General features: G+C 45.6%; 1 protein-coding gene across 1 annotated transcript in view; it reads left to right on the forward strand.

Annotated features, from left to right (window-relative positions):
* SHC3 (SHC adaptor protein 3) overlaps positions 1–16415 on the forward strand; it is a 298918-nt gene that overhangs the window by 219147 nt on the left and 63356 nt on the right. The window contains exon 3 of the mRNA XM_033236864.1: positions 13885–13948. Coding sequence (XP_033092755.1) covers positions 13885–13948 — 64 coding nt within the window. The remainder of the gene's footprint in view (positions 1–13884; positions 13949–16415) is intronic.

A 16415-nucleotide genomic window follows, 5' to 3' on the forward strand; every position in this document is an offset into this window, starting at 1 on the left:
TTGCATACTTTGTATGTGCTGGAAATATCTTGCCATATCATTTTAAAAAGGTTTATTAGACAGTAGCCAAATTCATGAAGACAGAAAGTAGAATAGGGGTCTCCAGGGGCTGGCCAGATGAGGCAGTGGGGAGTTATGTGGAATTATTATTTAATGGGTACAGAGTTCAGTTGGGGAAGATGAAAAAGTTCTGGAAGCAGATAATGGTAATGGTTGCACAACAATGTGAATGTACTTAATGCCACTGAACTGCACATTTAAAATGGTAAATTTTATATTAAAAATGTTTATTAGAGTGCATCCATCAGTCATTCCTTTATGGCTTGTAGTTTTCCTGTTTTGATAATCTGCTTCACTGTAGATCAAACTAATATTTTAATGATAGCCTGGCCCAAATCTCCCCACTGTGTTGAAATGCCATTGGACTGTATTTTCAATTGCCACATACTTTGTTTCTAAACACTTAATTTCACTCCACTGATAACATTTGTTTTCTGCTGAGGCATTTGTTTGTGTGCCATTAACTTCTGGTTCTGATTTTGGTTGTGTTATAGTCATGATTTTCATTTGGCAGAACGTATTTCTCCTTGCTATTCTTCCTTGTTGTTTTAAAATTTTTCTTCACAATTTTTGAAATTTCTTATGCACTCTAACATATTCTTCAGTGCAAAAAGATCTCAATTAGGTTGACAATTATAATTGAATTAAATTGCTAAATTAATTGGGGGAGAATTTACTTCGTAATAATGTTTCATCCTTTTCTCTGGGAACATAGCATGAGTTTTCATGTATTCAGATCTTGCTTTATGTCTCTCAATACAATGTGGTGCTTTTCTTCGCCCAGGCTATATCTGACTTGTTATGATATGTCTTGCACAGTTTTGTCCTAGATGTGCCTGGGGGATCCCCAGCCTCCCCTCGTCATTTCCATTTCTATTAGAGGGAAAAGATTCGTCCTCATTTCGCTCTGCATCAGCAAACCCTCATATTCATTTCCTTATAGTTTTCACTCCTTAAATCTTTGGGAAGGTCATCTCACCCGGCATTCAGGATACCACCCATGTTGGTTTCTTGCCTGTTTTCTTGGGTTCCCTGTTGTGGGTCCTTCTGCAGGCCACTCACTTCCCTTTCTCTGTGGCTGCACCCTGGTGTACCCCCAATCCACGTGGGCTCAGTTGACCTCTCTCTTCATCATTTCTGTGTGCTCAGCTCACACCCTCCTCTCTGAAACCTCCTTAGCCTCCAAGGTCCTGTGCAGCCTCACCTCCTGGGGGAAGCCTTCCATTACCCCCAAGTCCCCCAGAGTGACAGAAAAGTGACAGTTACCGATCACACTGACCTCAGCATTCTACTTAACAGAGCAGCCGGCCAGAACTACTGGGGTGGGGGTCAGCTTGCATTCAGGTGCAGAATTACTTCCCAACCATAACCTTACACTGGGAGGCCATGGTCTTGCCTTTCTCCAAAGCTGTTGCCACATCAGGTGGCATGATCTTTGACTGGATAATTTTTGTCATTTCTCTCCACTCCGTGCATCTAGTCTCATGTTCTCGTGTCATAGAGAGCCCAGTTCAAGAGCTTTGTGGTCTTGGCCAATGTCCCAGACTCTCTTTGTCTCTGGAGGAAAGAGAAATGGGTGGAGATAAAATTTTACATATAATATATGGGTGGAGATATATTTTATCTCCACCTTGGAGTAAGGGCAACGTCCACATCTCCTACTGTCATAGAAATCAAGTAAGATGCTGTCTGCAGGGCCTCGCTGACCATGATTTATCCATGCTGGTGCTCGGGGCTCCGTGTATTTGTTCGTGGGCCTGAGGATGTGCATGGGTGATTTTTAAAAGCAGGGCAGGTATGTTTAATTTAGTGCTTTTCGTCAAGAGCTGGGGGCCGCCGGGCGCGGTGGCTCAAGCCTGTAATCCCAGCACTTTGGGAGGCCGAGACGGGTGGATCACGAGGTCAGGAGATCGAGACCATCCTGGCTAACACGGTGAAACCCCGTCTCTACTAAAAATACAAAAACTAGCCGGGCGAGGTGGCGGGCGCCTGTAGTCCCAGCTACTCAGGAGGCTGAGGCAGGAGAATGGCGTAAACCCGGGAGGCGGAGCTTGCAGTGAGCCGAGATCCAGCCACTGCACTCCAGTCCGGGCGACAGAGTGAGACTCCGCCTCAAAAAAAAAAAAAAAAAAAAAAAAAGAGCTGGGGGCCCTGCCCGGCAGGCCTCTGGGTGATGGCGCTCTGCCTCGCCTGAGCTATGGCCCTTGGGGGCTTCCTACTTTTCACTCCAAGAAGGGGCTGACTGTGGTGTGACCTCCTGGGTCACCGTGTGGACTGCTGAAGTCAGAGCAGTCAGGGGCTCCTGTGGGCTCTGACCCCTCCCCGTCCCCATGCCCCCAAGAAGACTTGGGACCTGGGAAAAAGTGGCTCTGAAGCCTGGAGGAACTCAATTCAGATTTTGACTCCACTAATATTGTGTGATTCTGGGAAGAGTTAAGAACCTCCTCTGAGTTTATTTCCTTTTATTTTGGTTTATTTTTCCCCAATGGGAAGGATCACTCCTTTGTGTTAGGTATGGTGGTTCAGTGTGTCAGGGGACAGAAAACCCAGCAGCTGCTCCCTTGCCTAAGGGCAGTGCTGGCTTCTGGTGGTGTGTGAGCTTTAAGGTCTGGAGCTGGTTCTCAAAAAGCCAGATACTCTGCCCTAGGTCCCAGTTCCCTCCTGCCCCACCCCCCAAGGTTCTGTCTCCTAACTCCAAGATCAGCGTTGCACGTGGCACCTCCAAGATATGCTTCCTAGAAACTTTATTGTGTCTCACTCAGGCCCTTTCTAAGGTTCCCTCTTTGCTTTCTGTCCTCCTCCAATTCTATCAGTGGGGCTTCTTTTTACATGTACGTGGAAATACACAAATACTGATAGAAAGAGGTCAGAGGTAAGGACTAAGATGGGACAGACAGCTTCTGGTGCACCCTCCAGTAGAACTGCTCTGGAATGGACAGGCTCTGTCCAGTGATCAGAAAGGGGAAATGCCTCTTGGAGGCAGATTCTGCCACAGAACAGTGCCACTGAGTCGATAGCACCGTCTAAATAAATACTTGTGGAAAGTGCACCTCCCACAGGAAGCTTTGCAGATGAGGAACACCGTTCACAGTTCGTGAAGAATAAACCAGCATCTTCTCTCTTGCCTTGCAGGTGTGGTCTCGCCCAGAATGGTTCCTGCTGCTTCTGTGGTGCCCAGGCTTTTCTCACGGCCTCTGCTGGGTCCTCCTGTGGGCGCTGTGGATGCATCCTGCCTGCTGGAATTTCTGTGCTCTCTGTTCCCATCCCTTTGCTATGACGATGATGCTATGCCTCTCCCCTATACCCTCCTCTGCCTGCTGTCCATGCAGGCCCCTCTCCCTCTGGTTGTCCCATCAGCATTTCTCCATAGCTCGTTGTTCCTCCTTCCTCTTTCCTGATGGCCTTTCTACTGATTGCGTTGTACCTCCTTCCCTGATATTAAAGATGTTTTTAAAAACAACAGACCCATTATGTCCATGGAGTTTTTATTTCTAGAAGCTTTATGTTGATTTCTCGTATTCTGTGTTTTTCGTCTTCTTGACAAAAACGGTCAAACTCTGTAAAACATTTAAAGAGGTTTTTTCCTGAGCCAAATATGAGTGACCAAGGCCAGAGACACAGTTGCCAGAGGTCCTGAGAATATGTGTTCAAGGTCATTGGGTTATAGCTTGATTTTATATATTTTAGGGGAACAGAAGTTACAGGCAAACATCAATCAATACAAGTAAGGTGTACATTGGTTCAGTCCAGAAAGGCAGGACAATTTGAAGCTTCTAGACCATAGGTAGCTTCAAAGATTTTCCTGATTGGCAATTGGTTGAAAGAGTTATTATCTAAAGACCTGGAATCAGTTGAAAGGAGTGTCTGGGTTAAGATAAGGGGTTGTGGAAACCAAGGTTCTTAGTATGTAGATGAAGCCTCCAGGTAGCAGGCTTCAGAGAAAATGGATAAAGGTCACTTACCCAATGCTAAAAGGTGCCAGAATCATAATTAAATCTCTCCTGGGTCAGGAAAAGACCGGGAAAGGGAAGAGGATTTTCTACAGAGTGTAGATTTTCCCTACAAGAGATAACTTTGCAGGGCCATTTCAAAATATGTCATAGAAATGTAATTTGAGGTAAAATACATTGATTTCCTTCAGGGCCTGCTATCTGTCATGTTGGTATTTTATTGCTACAAAGAGTCTGATCTATCAATCTTAAGGTCTCTGTTCTCATCTTAATACTGGTCTGCTGTGCCTGAATTCTAAGGGAGGAGTGTGTAAAGAAGCATGTCTGACCCCCCTTTCCATCAGGACCTGAACTAGTTTTTCAGGTTTACTTTGGAATACTCTTGACTAAGAGGAAAGGTCAATTCAGTTGGTTGGTGGACTTAGAATTTTATTTTTGGTTTACATCGTCTAGAATTAGTATATAATAATAATAATTTATCATTGCCTTACAAATGCCTAAAATAAAATGTCAACAAGGGAGGAACTTTTTGAATGAGCAAAGTGGACCACCACAAGAAGCAGGCATGTGGGATCCCCTGGCCCTCCCTCCCACACTGATTGCCTGAGCTCTGTGATGGATCTGGTCCCCCTACAGGTACCCCAAGAGCAGGGGGAGGAGTTCCTTAAAAGGGCCTCCAAGCTGCAGGGAGGCCATCTGACATCACACTTCTGTTTTCCTCTAAGCACTGCTTGGTGAGGGGAGGGGAAAGTTCTGATTTATTCTGATTTGCTCTGGTTAGTCTCACAGAGTGTATTAGTTCCTCCCAATGTAGGGGCCAGTGCTGGAGAAATTATGCTATGGTAAGGTGGTCTTCACCCTAGGAATCAGAGAAACATGTTAGGCTGCTTGGATGAAAGAACTTCTGGTATTTGCTGATTGACGACATTTACTATTATGTGTTTGACTTTGTTGCCATCAGTTTCCTTGACTGGAAAATAGGAAAATTAGTTTTAATTCCAGTTCTCCTGTGGACTTCCTGAGGGTTTGTACCTCATAGCCAAGAACATCTGGAGCCCCGTGATGCACACATACGTGTCATGTGGGTGGATGGGTGTGTGCATGTATGGTGGAACCCATGGTGGTGAGGAGGATGCACAGTCACCCCATGGGCCACGTATGTGTATGTGTATATATTTATTGTGTGTATGTGTATATATTTATTGTGTGTATGTGTATATATTTATTGTGTATATGTGTATATATTTCTTGTGTATATGTGTATATATTTATTTGCATATAAAATTATCTTAGGATCAATGCATGTGCCCCCAACAACTGAAAGATAACATGCACAAGCAGCTTTGATATGGATACTGTGTACTGTGAAATATGTTTGGTCTTTGTCCTGTTTGCTGGCATACAACTAAAAGATTCTGAAATCCTTGGAATCTTCAGGGTAAGGTGTTGTTTTTTATGCTGATGAGGTGACTGGTGGTTGGGGGCTTGTCACAGGAAAAATCAAGGCAGGATTAGAGGGTTGGGATTTCCAGCCCCACCCCCAATCTCTGGAGAGGGGAGAAGGGCTGAAGACTAAGTGATCACCAATGGTTAATGATTTAATGAATCATGCCTATATGATCAAAGCCTCTATAAAAACCCAATAAGACTGGATTCAGTGAGCTGTCAGACAGCTGAACATGCAGAGGATCCTCTCTAGGGCGTCACATCCTGGGAGGGCATGGAAGCTCCACGCTCCTTCCCCCATACTTCATCCTATGCATCTCTTCATCTGCATCCTTTGAATAAACCAGTAAATGTGTTTCTCTGAGTTCTGTGAGCCATTCTAACAAATTAATTGAACCCAAGCTGGGGGTGGTGGGAACCCTGATTTGTAGCCAGTTAGTCAGAAGGAGAGGTAAAATAAACTGGGACTTTGTTTTGCCCCAGTAGGATTGAGATTGGCATTGGAAGTGGGGCACAGTCCTGGGGACACTGAGCCCTCAGCCTGGGGATCTGAATTGGAGGACACCCAGCTGGCATCTGCTGTAGAACTGATGGCTTGTTTCAAGCAGTGATGTGACAGCAAAGGAAAATAGTTTTGTTTCTTCCGTGGAGATATTGATGATGGTAACATGAATGGTTAATTTGCATGTGCCCCATGCCAGGCTCTGTTAATGCTAAGTTTTATAGATTCATAGATATGTCATTTAACCCTCACAGAAAGCCCCCAGTGCAGGTTTGATTGTTCATCATTTATACAGATCCAGGGCTGTATGGAAGCCCTTGCTGTAAATCTGGAAATGTGGTATCCCGAGGATTTTATTGAGGAAGGAACTTATGTGGTTGCTCACTGGGCAGTCCTCGCCAGGTTGATGAGGAGGTGTTTGGAAAGCATTTCTACGATTCTAATGCCTTGAGGGTTGATGAGCCCTGTGTCCTTATTTTGGAGAGCCAATGTGCGTCTTTGGGAGGTGGATTCAGTGTTACCTTCTGCAGGTTTGTGCCCCAGGAAAGACTTGTATGAAGCTGAATTAAACAGAAACTGGATGGAAACCATTAGGTCCCCGAGTGGAACAATTATGGACAGCATGTCTGCGTGGATCAGGACTGCCCATCAGGGCTACATTCGGAATCCTGTTGTCTCAGCCTATTTTTAGTGGCCTCTGAGATCTGTATCTGTCCACCTGCAGAATCCTAAGGAAAAAGACGTTATTGGGAAGATTTTATTGGCACATTTCTTCACTTCCTCAGGGATCTGGCATGGGGAACTGCAAGAGCATGGGAGACAGACTGGCCTCTCCATCTTAGAGCCATCTGACTGCCTTGGCTGAGGAAAGCACCTGAAATGATTTAGCTGCCATTTTACAAGGAAGAGTGAAAAGAAGGCTGAGGGAAGAGACCAGGGATTCAGTCCAGGTTTACGTGGTTCAGTCAAGACTGGTGCAAAAGGGAGACGCTGTGATGGAGACTTGCCCTGAACTTCATGGGACGCACACAGAATGCCTTCAGAGCACTTAGAACAAGTCCCAGCCAGGTGTCAGGCCCCACAGTGGTCCCCTTTGGGGCCAAGATTGCTCACTTCACCTGTATTCATGCTTTACGACTAAGGAAGCAGATTTCAGTGGAACTGAGATCTTTAAAACCTGTGACATTTGATCTCACAAAATGCATCTTTCCCAAAAGATAAGTAATTTCTAAAAACTAGCAGTGAAGACAGGTGTGTGCAGGGTTTCCACGGGTCTCTGGATTCCACACTGTGTTGGGCAGCCCCGTTCAGCCCAGTCCAGCTGCTCACGGGTCCAGCACCTTGGTGGTCCAGCTTCTCAATGGCTCATCTGAGGGACGTGGCACCATCTCCCTCAGGGTGCAGCACAGATTGGAGGCTCCTTCCTCATTGCCTGAGAACTTGGCTCATTTACAAAATTATGGGAAAACTGAGTGTGGATTTCTCCCCTTGATTGGCATATCAGCATCAGGAAGCAGTCAATCTGAGAGCAAAATGCTTATTCTAACCCAACTGTTAGAATTCTAAAGGAGAAAACAAACTCAATGAAAGTTTTATAAGAATAAAGTAAGTCTCTGATCTGTCCAGTGAAGATGCCTGTGACATGACTTGTGACCTCAAGTGAACTTTATTAATTAGTTACTTAAGCCATAGAAGGAAAATTAGCCTCAATTTTGTCTCTGTTGGGCTTTACTTTTTTGGTTAATACATTCTTAGTAATCCCAAGAGCTTTTGTTTCACTTTGTGAGATCTCTTTCAGCATGGTTTAGGAATCTCTTTCCTAGTTTCATTATTTGGGCTTTTATGTGAATATATAGGATACTCTTTTTGGCATCTGTTTAATAATTACCAACCAGTATTTATTTACACCTGTGTGTATATTTAAACACCTTTTTGGAGTAAACCAAAGGCTGAGGCACAGAATGAGGTCTCAGGAGAATGCTGGGATTATAATGGCACCGGTGAACTGCTAAGGTGTAAGGGAAGTCAATTTCTCCAACGGTGTGCAGATTCTGAAATCCATAGCTCTTTTCGTTATGTCTGCAACATACAAGATTGAAGTGATTTCAACACATCTTGGTCAAATGACTTTTTAAAAAATCAGGTTTATGGTATTTTTGATGCCTATGATTTCTGACTCAGTTTCTCTGAATGGTTTGGTTATGGCTAGATGCTTAGCGTGCAGGAGCTGGGAAATTAACCTGCTTGGCTGTGGATGAAACTGGGAAGAAGCCATTGCTTCTGTGTCCCTCTGCCCTTGAACTCTCACTCCTGGTGCCTGGACTCCTACGTGCCCTCAACCTGACCTGGCAGCCTCCCAGCTCTGTCCCCGCTGCAAATCCAGCTCTCAGATACGGTCTACCTGGTGTCAATAGCTTCAGGATGGAGAAAATGACCCTCCGGAAAAAGAGAGAGGCCATTCCCCAGATGAAAGAGTGAGTCATCTGTGGGCCCGCCCTCAGCATCAGTCTCCGTAATGGAGCAGGTCTGTGGGCTTCTTCTCCAAATGGTCTTCTTTTCATTTTCACTCTCAAAATCCCAGTCTGGCCATCACAACATCAGTCACTTCCCAGCTCATCTCCCTGCCTGCAGCTTCGCAGCCCTTTCTACCTGTCTGCACACCGCGGCTGTTTCTATCGTATCAGGGTCTTCTAAAAAGGCGTTGGTTGTTTCCTGCTCCTTGGCATATCCTGAAATGCCTCTAAGACCTGAATCAGAAACCTCCATGACTCTGCCTGTCTCCCAGGATTCTGCACACCTGCCCCAGCCAGCTGGCGCTCCTGCACGTCCACCGTCCTGCTGTGCTCCTTCCTGGTCTGGTTTGTATTTTTATAGGATCTTCCTCCACTGCCTCTTTCAGCACCTGCTTCTTTGGCATTGAGCCTTATTTGCTGACCAGGTAACTGACCTCTTGCTACTCTGAAAGGTGGAATCGCACATTCCAGTCCTTCATAGTACATGTGTGACTGTGTTATCCTGTCTCCTCCACTATGAAGGCTTCTGGGGAGCGCAGCCTGGCTCACCTTCCCCATGGAGGCAGGATTGTGATAGGTTTGGTGTGTGGCTGGTAAGGGTGGGGTGAGAGCTGCCAGGTGGACCACGGTGCTGTTTTCTGCCCTGGGAAGACAGGAGAGAAATATTTTTGATGGGGAAAATTAAGGCTGGGTTTGAAAACATCAAGTTTGTGATGATTTTAAGACACTGAAGCGGAGCTAGCAATTGGGTGTGGTATCGATCTGTAAAATTCTGGTACTCGACGATGAGTGGCCAGTGGGGAAGGTGGGTGAGCTGCCGGCCACTGAAGCATTCAGAGCCCAGAGACCCTGAGGCTTCTTCAGACAGGAGGGCGGGAGGCAACCGCAGGGTAAAATGGGACTCTGGTTAACTTTGCCTGGAGTCCATGGGGCATAGGATGACTCCAACAGTTCAAGGGAGGGCTGGCCCTCCTACAAAGGGCTTGGAAAGATGAGTGATTATCTATTTTGCTGTATTTTGCCCAACCCTCACCCCAAAGTTATATAGTGAAAAGAGCAAGTCCTTAGTGCCCTGTGAGTCCTCCCATGGAGGAGGGGCAATGGTTCCTCTGGCTTCAGAGTCAATGAGGGGCTTACGAGATGACCAAGACTTTGACACATGTCACCAGGGCCTGGGTGGCCCCATGGACTGATGTCTGACTCACACAGGGAAGCATGCAGCAGGAGTGGCTGTGTTTGAGGAGAAACTGCCCTCCTGCTATAGCCCGGCAAAGGTGCTGGTTCCAGGGACGGGTACCCATGTGGCCCAGTCGGCTTTCTGCTGATGACAGGAGCAATGTCACCAGCAAGAAGCTGGAGCTCCCCACTGGTGTGGATGCTGGGACGGAGTGGGTATGTGGAGTGAAGATCAGACACTGTCCATCTCACCCATGGGCACCTCCCTGCTCCTGGGGAGGAGTCTTCAAATAAAAAAAGGAAAGTGTCCCTGAGAGGAGAGGGGTGGTGTGGAGCCCTGGAGGGGAGGTGCTCACCATGGCTTAGAGACTGGAGATTTAGTCTCAAAGGAGACAAGTAACTTACACAGGGCATGGGGGCGGGAGGACATCCAGGAACACCAAGGGGGTCGCCTGTTTCCCTGCAGGGTACTACCAGCCTAGCCAGAGGGCTCAGCACTGGGGCTGTCAGTGTCTCCTCTCCATCCCTGACCTCTCTCTATCCACCCCCTGCAGTCACCCCTACTTCACCAAGGGGTCAGGAGCTGCAGCTGGAAGGTTAGGAGGCCTTTTCTTCCGTGGCCACCTGGAGGTTCCCTAGGTAGGCCTTGCGGAGGGAGGAAGAGAGGTTTAAATGAAGGTCAGGGTTTTTACTGTTCTGCTGGGCCTGGACATGTTTATTACTAAAAATAGATAAATGGGGTTACACGTAAGTGATGGAAGACTTTTTCTTGTGTGGAGGCGAGTGGATTAGATTCAAGGCTCCGTCCAGCCCAGGGAGGAGCAGGGCCCACTGAGTGCATTGAATTAGAAAGGACTAAGGGAGTGGGATATTCTTATTGTACCAGCACACACTCACTCAGGGTCCTGGTCACACAGTGGCCAGAAGAGGAGATGAGCAGGGGGAGGTTTAGAGGCTGGAACTTTAGAGTTTCAGGGTTCTCAGAGGAGGCAAGAAACTCACACAGGGTATGGAGGTGGGAGGGTATTATGGAGCACTGAGAAGGGTGCCTGCTTCCCTGCAAAGGACTGTAAAGCTTCAATCTTTGGCTATGAAAATAGAATTTCAGTGCAGGCTTTAATCTACATTCTGGTCATGATTAAAGTTGAGTATGTTTTTGTGTTTTTCGGAGCCGTGCGTATTGCCTTTCCTGAGAACTCTTTATCCATATCCTTTGCTCTGCCTTCTATTGGGCTTTTGATAGTGTCCTTGCTGACTTTTATTAAGACAATTACTTTGTTGACTGTGAAGTGTTACATATTTACTTGTCCATAATTTTTTTATGCTATTGAGTGTGTCAATATTTTTCTTTTATGGCTTCTGGATTTTGTAACATCTATCCACTAAAAGATAATTTTAAAATATTCTTCCCAGTTTTCTTTTACTACTTTCATCGTTTCGTTACAAATGAATTCAATTTGTGACCCAGCTATAATTTATTTGCATATAAGGCAAGAGATAGGAGCTCAACCTAATTTTTTCCTGGGTAGCTGCCCACTCACTCAAATGCTGCTTCTTGGGTAACTCTTTCTCTGCTGATGTGCATTGATCCATGCCAGTCACATAGACCATTCTTTGTGGGGCCTTGGGATGGGCTGTAGTGAGATGGATGAGGAGGGAGAAAGATGCTACTACCAGTTCTGAAGGGAAGATGGTGAAATCATGACGACAATGAGGGTTCACATCTGGCGGTTGGGCTGGCTTCCGAGACTTTCAGATGACCACAGAGGTTGCCAAATGTCCCATTTTCATATTAGCCGAGTTCTGAGGTCATTATTTGGCTCACAGAAACAGGGTCATACTGAACAGAATGTTAAGAAGCAATCCCTATGATTAAAAACAGGGCAAAATTGGTACCTGAGACTCAAATGGGGATTAAGTGGAATTACATAAAGCTAAATAATGATTGCTAAACGAACAAATTGAAACAGTACTGCTTACCAAAATGTACTGCACTTAAACAGCGAGGGGGGAATTGAGAATAGTTACATTTAAAATTAGATTTTGGAGTTAAAGTAACTCATTCCAGGCATCTAAATATTGCAGTTATTAATAGTTATGCTGCATTTCTATTTCAAACAGAAATAGATACCATCAGCGTGGCTGAAATGAGAATTCACACACACGTGTTATCGTATGAGCATTAGGAAGGAATTTATGCCAGTGATGAAAAGAGAACCTTTTTCTAAAAAGCAGTTTCATTTGAAAACTCCTTTGGGGATTCTAAAGGCTCGCAAGTGAGATCCTTAGGATTTTCCCTGAGGACGCGAGCTCGGAGAAATGTTTGGAACTTCTTCTGTCCGCGAATGTGCACTGAGACCTGTGCACTCCGTTCTGTGTGAAAAGGTATTGGAAAGAAATGTTAACTATTTTCAGAGCTTTGTAATTCCTTCTAACTGGTGATGAATAGTTTCTACCTCCCTTCCCCCAAAGTAGCACAGAAGCAGCAGAGCCCTGTTGCAAGCTCCAGGGGCTGACTAAATGAGACATTTGGAACCGTGTGTCTTTTTGGATAACTGTCCTTGGAGTCTGATTTTTTTCTTTTAGACTCCATGTCGGTGGATGGTAAAATAAATATGGTGTTTATTAGGAATATTTATGGAGTGATTAAAGGGAGACACTTCCCCATATAATATCTTTCTACCCGGCTGGAACCATCAGAGGTTTAGCTGCCTTGCTCAACTAAGTATGTCTCTTTAATGTAAGAAATACAATGCAGAGATTCGCTGAACTGGTTTTATAAAAATTAAACAGATAAAATATACATAATAGGTTTATATAGTTCTGTAAAGAGACAATTTGACCTTCTTTAATAAGAAGTTAGCTTTTAGAAAGTACTTTAGATGATACGTGATTGGTCACTTTGATAGAACCACAGTTAGAATATTATTATAAAATGAGTAGAAGTAAGCATAAACATCAAAAACATTTGTTTCCTGCTTCACTTTTTCCATGTCATGATGATTCATTGCCTACAGTTTTCCTGGCATCTGAGTTTTAGGAAAAATGTTTCCTTCCCTGCTCTCTACAATGAATTGAGTGGCAAATGGGAAGCTTGTCCTAACAGTCAGTCGCCTAACTGATATGGACGTATTTCTGTTAAAAGCACTGTGTCGTTATGGTGATTATTTTTCGTCCACATGGTAGAAATTAATTTGAAGAAGTATTGAACCTAGAAAGTTTATAGAATGTTTCTGAGGACCTATTACCTTCTCTCATTCACCATGTCTCCAAGTCCCTGTTGATTTTTTCTGTGTACTAGTATTTTCCCCTCCATGTGTGAGTGGGAAGGGTCACCAGCTCTTTTCTGGACCCCTGACTTGGAGCCACCTTTGCCCACCTCCCAGGCATTTCTCACTTAGGTTGAGTCATGAGATTGAGCTGTGTTTCCTCTCCAGCATCCCCTTCCTGCCACCTTAGCCCTCAGCTGCGACCATCCTGTCTTGATTCCTCTCCCTCTGGGGCCCTCCTGCCCCCATGCAGAACCGTGTGTCGGACTTATGCCTCCTGGCCACTCAGTACCAGGGCACTCTGCCTCCTCCACCAGGACCATGCCTGCACGTCCCAGCAGCCTCACCAGTGCTGTTCCATGGAACTGCCCTGCACATCACCTCACTGCTGGCTCCTTTATACACCCTGCAGTTCCTCTTCTCCTTCCAACCCCTCTTGATTTTGTGAGATTCACTAACCACAGAAACTGGGAATAAAAGTCAGATGACCACGTTTCTTTTAATTACATTCTAACTCACTTAAGAAGGATCTTGATCAATCGAGGTGGTTGATTAGGTTTGGGCCTGATGTCCTGACCAAAGTCGTGGAGATCGACAGCATCACAGTGTTGGGAAGAGTGTGTTTTAGGGTGCTGACTTACAAAAACAGAATCTTAGCAAAATGTTAAAAAACAACAACAGCAACAACAAAAAACAGTGTAGCATTGACACAGATGACACTGTTAGCATCCAGCCGCCACAACAAAGAGAGCTAGAATATTGCCAGGAGAGGTTTTATGATGACCTGTTTGCGTTTTGTTTAGTTTTGTGTTTTAGAAGAAGAGTTGGATGACTTCCAAATTGGCAGGTCTGTTTTCTATACTGAAATAAACGGGCAGTTATTTTCTTTGGATGTGCAAGTGTAGCATCTCTGGGTTCCATGATCCCCACCGACACATGATAAAATGGCTTTTTCTTCCTGTCCTAAGGGAAGCCATCAGCCGTGTCTGTGAATCTGTGCCTGGTGCCAAGGGAGCCTTCAAGAAGAGAAAGGTACTGTCCTCCATGCTCTGTGTCTAACTGTGTCTCCCCCTTTGCGTCCTCTTTTTCGCCACTCGGTATCTTCAGTCACACAGAATTATTCATTGTCCTCTTTCTGTGGCCTGGCCCGTGCTACTTCTAAAAGCATAAAGGGCTTAGCTTGCTTTCTGTCTCATGTGGTTGAGGACGGTTAGCTGTCCCTGCCTCAGAAGTAGACACCCTGGTTACTCACGCACTGTGGCATAAACTCTGAAGACAATGATAACAACAGACACTTAAAACAGGGCCAGGCTTTCCTTTAAGCACTTTCGATACATCAATTCACTTAATTACAACAACTGAGGTAGAGATCCCCAGTGGTGTGCTGGTAAGTGTTTAACAACCCGCTCTCCAGGTTGGGCAGGGGAATGAAAAGTAGAGTTTGTAGCATTTTCTGATTTCTGTGACTTCAGTACTTCTCCTGTGGCTGATTTCAGTTTCTCAAAATGATAGCCCTCGAAGACAGAGTCGGGAAGGGATATGTAGTAGCTCATGGTTATGTAATGTTTCCACCATACAGGTGCCGTGGGCATCAATAACTTGGAAAGCAGTTAGTAGTTAATGCAGCAAAAGAATTAGGAAGTGATGCGTGTTGAGCATTTATTGTTTTTGTTTGTTTGTTTGTTTGTTTTTGAGACAGAGTCTCGCTCTATCCCCCAGGCTGGAGTGCAGTGGCATGATCTTGGCTCACTGAAATCTCTGCCTCCTGGGTCAAGCGATTCTCCTGGCTCAGCCTCCCAAATAGCTGGGATTACAGGTGCACGCCACCATGCCCAGCTAATTTTTGTGTTTTTAGTAGAGGTGAGGTTTCACCATATTGGCCAGGATGGTCTCAATCTCTTGACCTTGTGATCCACCAACCTCGGCCTCCCCAAGTGTTGGGATTACAGGCGTGAGCCACCATGCCCGGCCCTATCATCTGTTTCTTTTTTTTAAAGGTAATTTATTTAATTGCAAATTTACGTACATTCATTTTTAATACAACTGTGATTAATCGTCAGATTATAAAATTCTGAAAAATTTAATAATTGGCTCCCATCAGCTGAGCCAAGCCAGCACTAGAATACCACTGGATATCCCCATATTACAGACAACGACAACTGTGGCACGGAGGGGAAAGGCCGCAGTGTGGGTAGATGTTGTCTGAGAGCAAGCTCAGAGGTCTGGGCTCCACAGGCTGCATGTTCAAACACTGCACTAGGAATTTTCATCCTGAAGATATCTGAGCCAGAAAGAAAAAAAAAAGCCTGGATTAGGAGAAACCGTGAAAACCTCTTCAGTTAAGTGTCTAGTGAAGACCCAGCAAAATCCACAATCAAGGCTTTTCTATGCCTCATCTGAATTGTGGCGAAAACGTCCTTCAAAGAACCTCTGAATCTGCCCTGAGGCTGCACGTTCCTGATCCAGATCATCTGAACAGCTGCATGTGTGGCTCTGCTGATCCCAGGCTCAAGCTTGTTTCTGTCTTCAGGTCTTGGGGACTTTCATGCATCCACAGGGCAGCTAGGTTTCCGGCAGAGAACTCTGAATGAAGATTCAGATGTGCCAGCCTGTGTTCTGGCCAGTCCATGGGGAACCAAGCAAGGCTCCAGAGTCTCCACTACAGGAACTAGGACGGCGACTGAGAACGGAGAAGGGGAATCTCATCTCGCAGGTCCCAGCTCATCCTGGGGCACCCTCATGGTTCTCTTGGTGGAAACAATGCCCATTTCTTGGCTCCACCCAGAATCTCATGGGTGGGGCCTCAGCATCTCTGTTTTTAAATAGCTCCTTCAGGAGATTAAAAAGGGTGTGCACCTGGTTAGGGACTAATTAGCATATCAAAAGAGAGAGTGTTCTAATCCAAAAAGAAAGGATGGGTTGGTACCAAAGGGCCTTGCCCACCCAGGTACCCAGGAAGAAGGTCCCTGGCCCCAAAACACGGCTGTCAGTCCCCTGTAAAGACATTTCTGACAGGGTAATGGATACACCAGTTATAGCCAGGCCATGTCTATCTATCCTTGTGCTGGCTCTAGGCCCATGGGTTTCTAATAGGGCAGTTCATGAGAACCTTGACCAGGGAGAGTGCACCAAAAAATTTGTGGTCCATTCCCTTCGGCCGCGAACATCCTTGCAGCTCTCTGGGATTCTTGTAATCCCCTAGAGCTGGCCTGCTTTAGTCTTCCTCTAAGTTAGTTTGACTCTTCCTCTGAAGTAGGTGTGATGATACCAGGTTGCTGAGCCTGCAAAATGCAATGGGCTTTTCCCAGGTTTATATACAAGGGCTTCCCCTGAGACACTTCCCAACAGGGCCAGAGAAAAGGCCTGGAAGACTGATGCCTCTGCCTACCTGCAGCAGTTCTCACCTCAGCATTTGCATATTACATGGTTTATAATTTGCATGTTGCATGTTCTAAAATCTGCATATTAACTTTGGATCCCCCCACTCCCAGCTTATTCA

This window comes from Trachypithecus francoisi, unplaced genomic scaffold (genome assembly GCF_009764315.1).
Source record: "Trachypithecus francoisi isolate TF-2019V2 unplaced genomic scaffold, Tfra_2.0 Lachesis_group16, whole genome shotgun sequence".
Classification (NCBI taxonomy): domain Eukaryota; kingdom Metazoa; phylum Chordata; class Mammalia; order Primates; family Cercopithecidae; genus Trachypithecus; species Trachypithecus francoisi.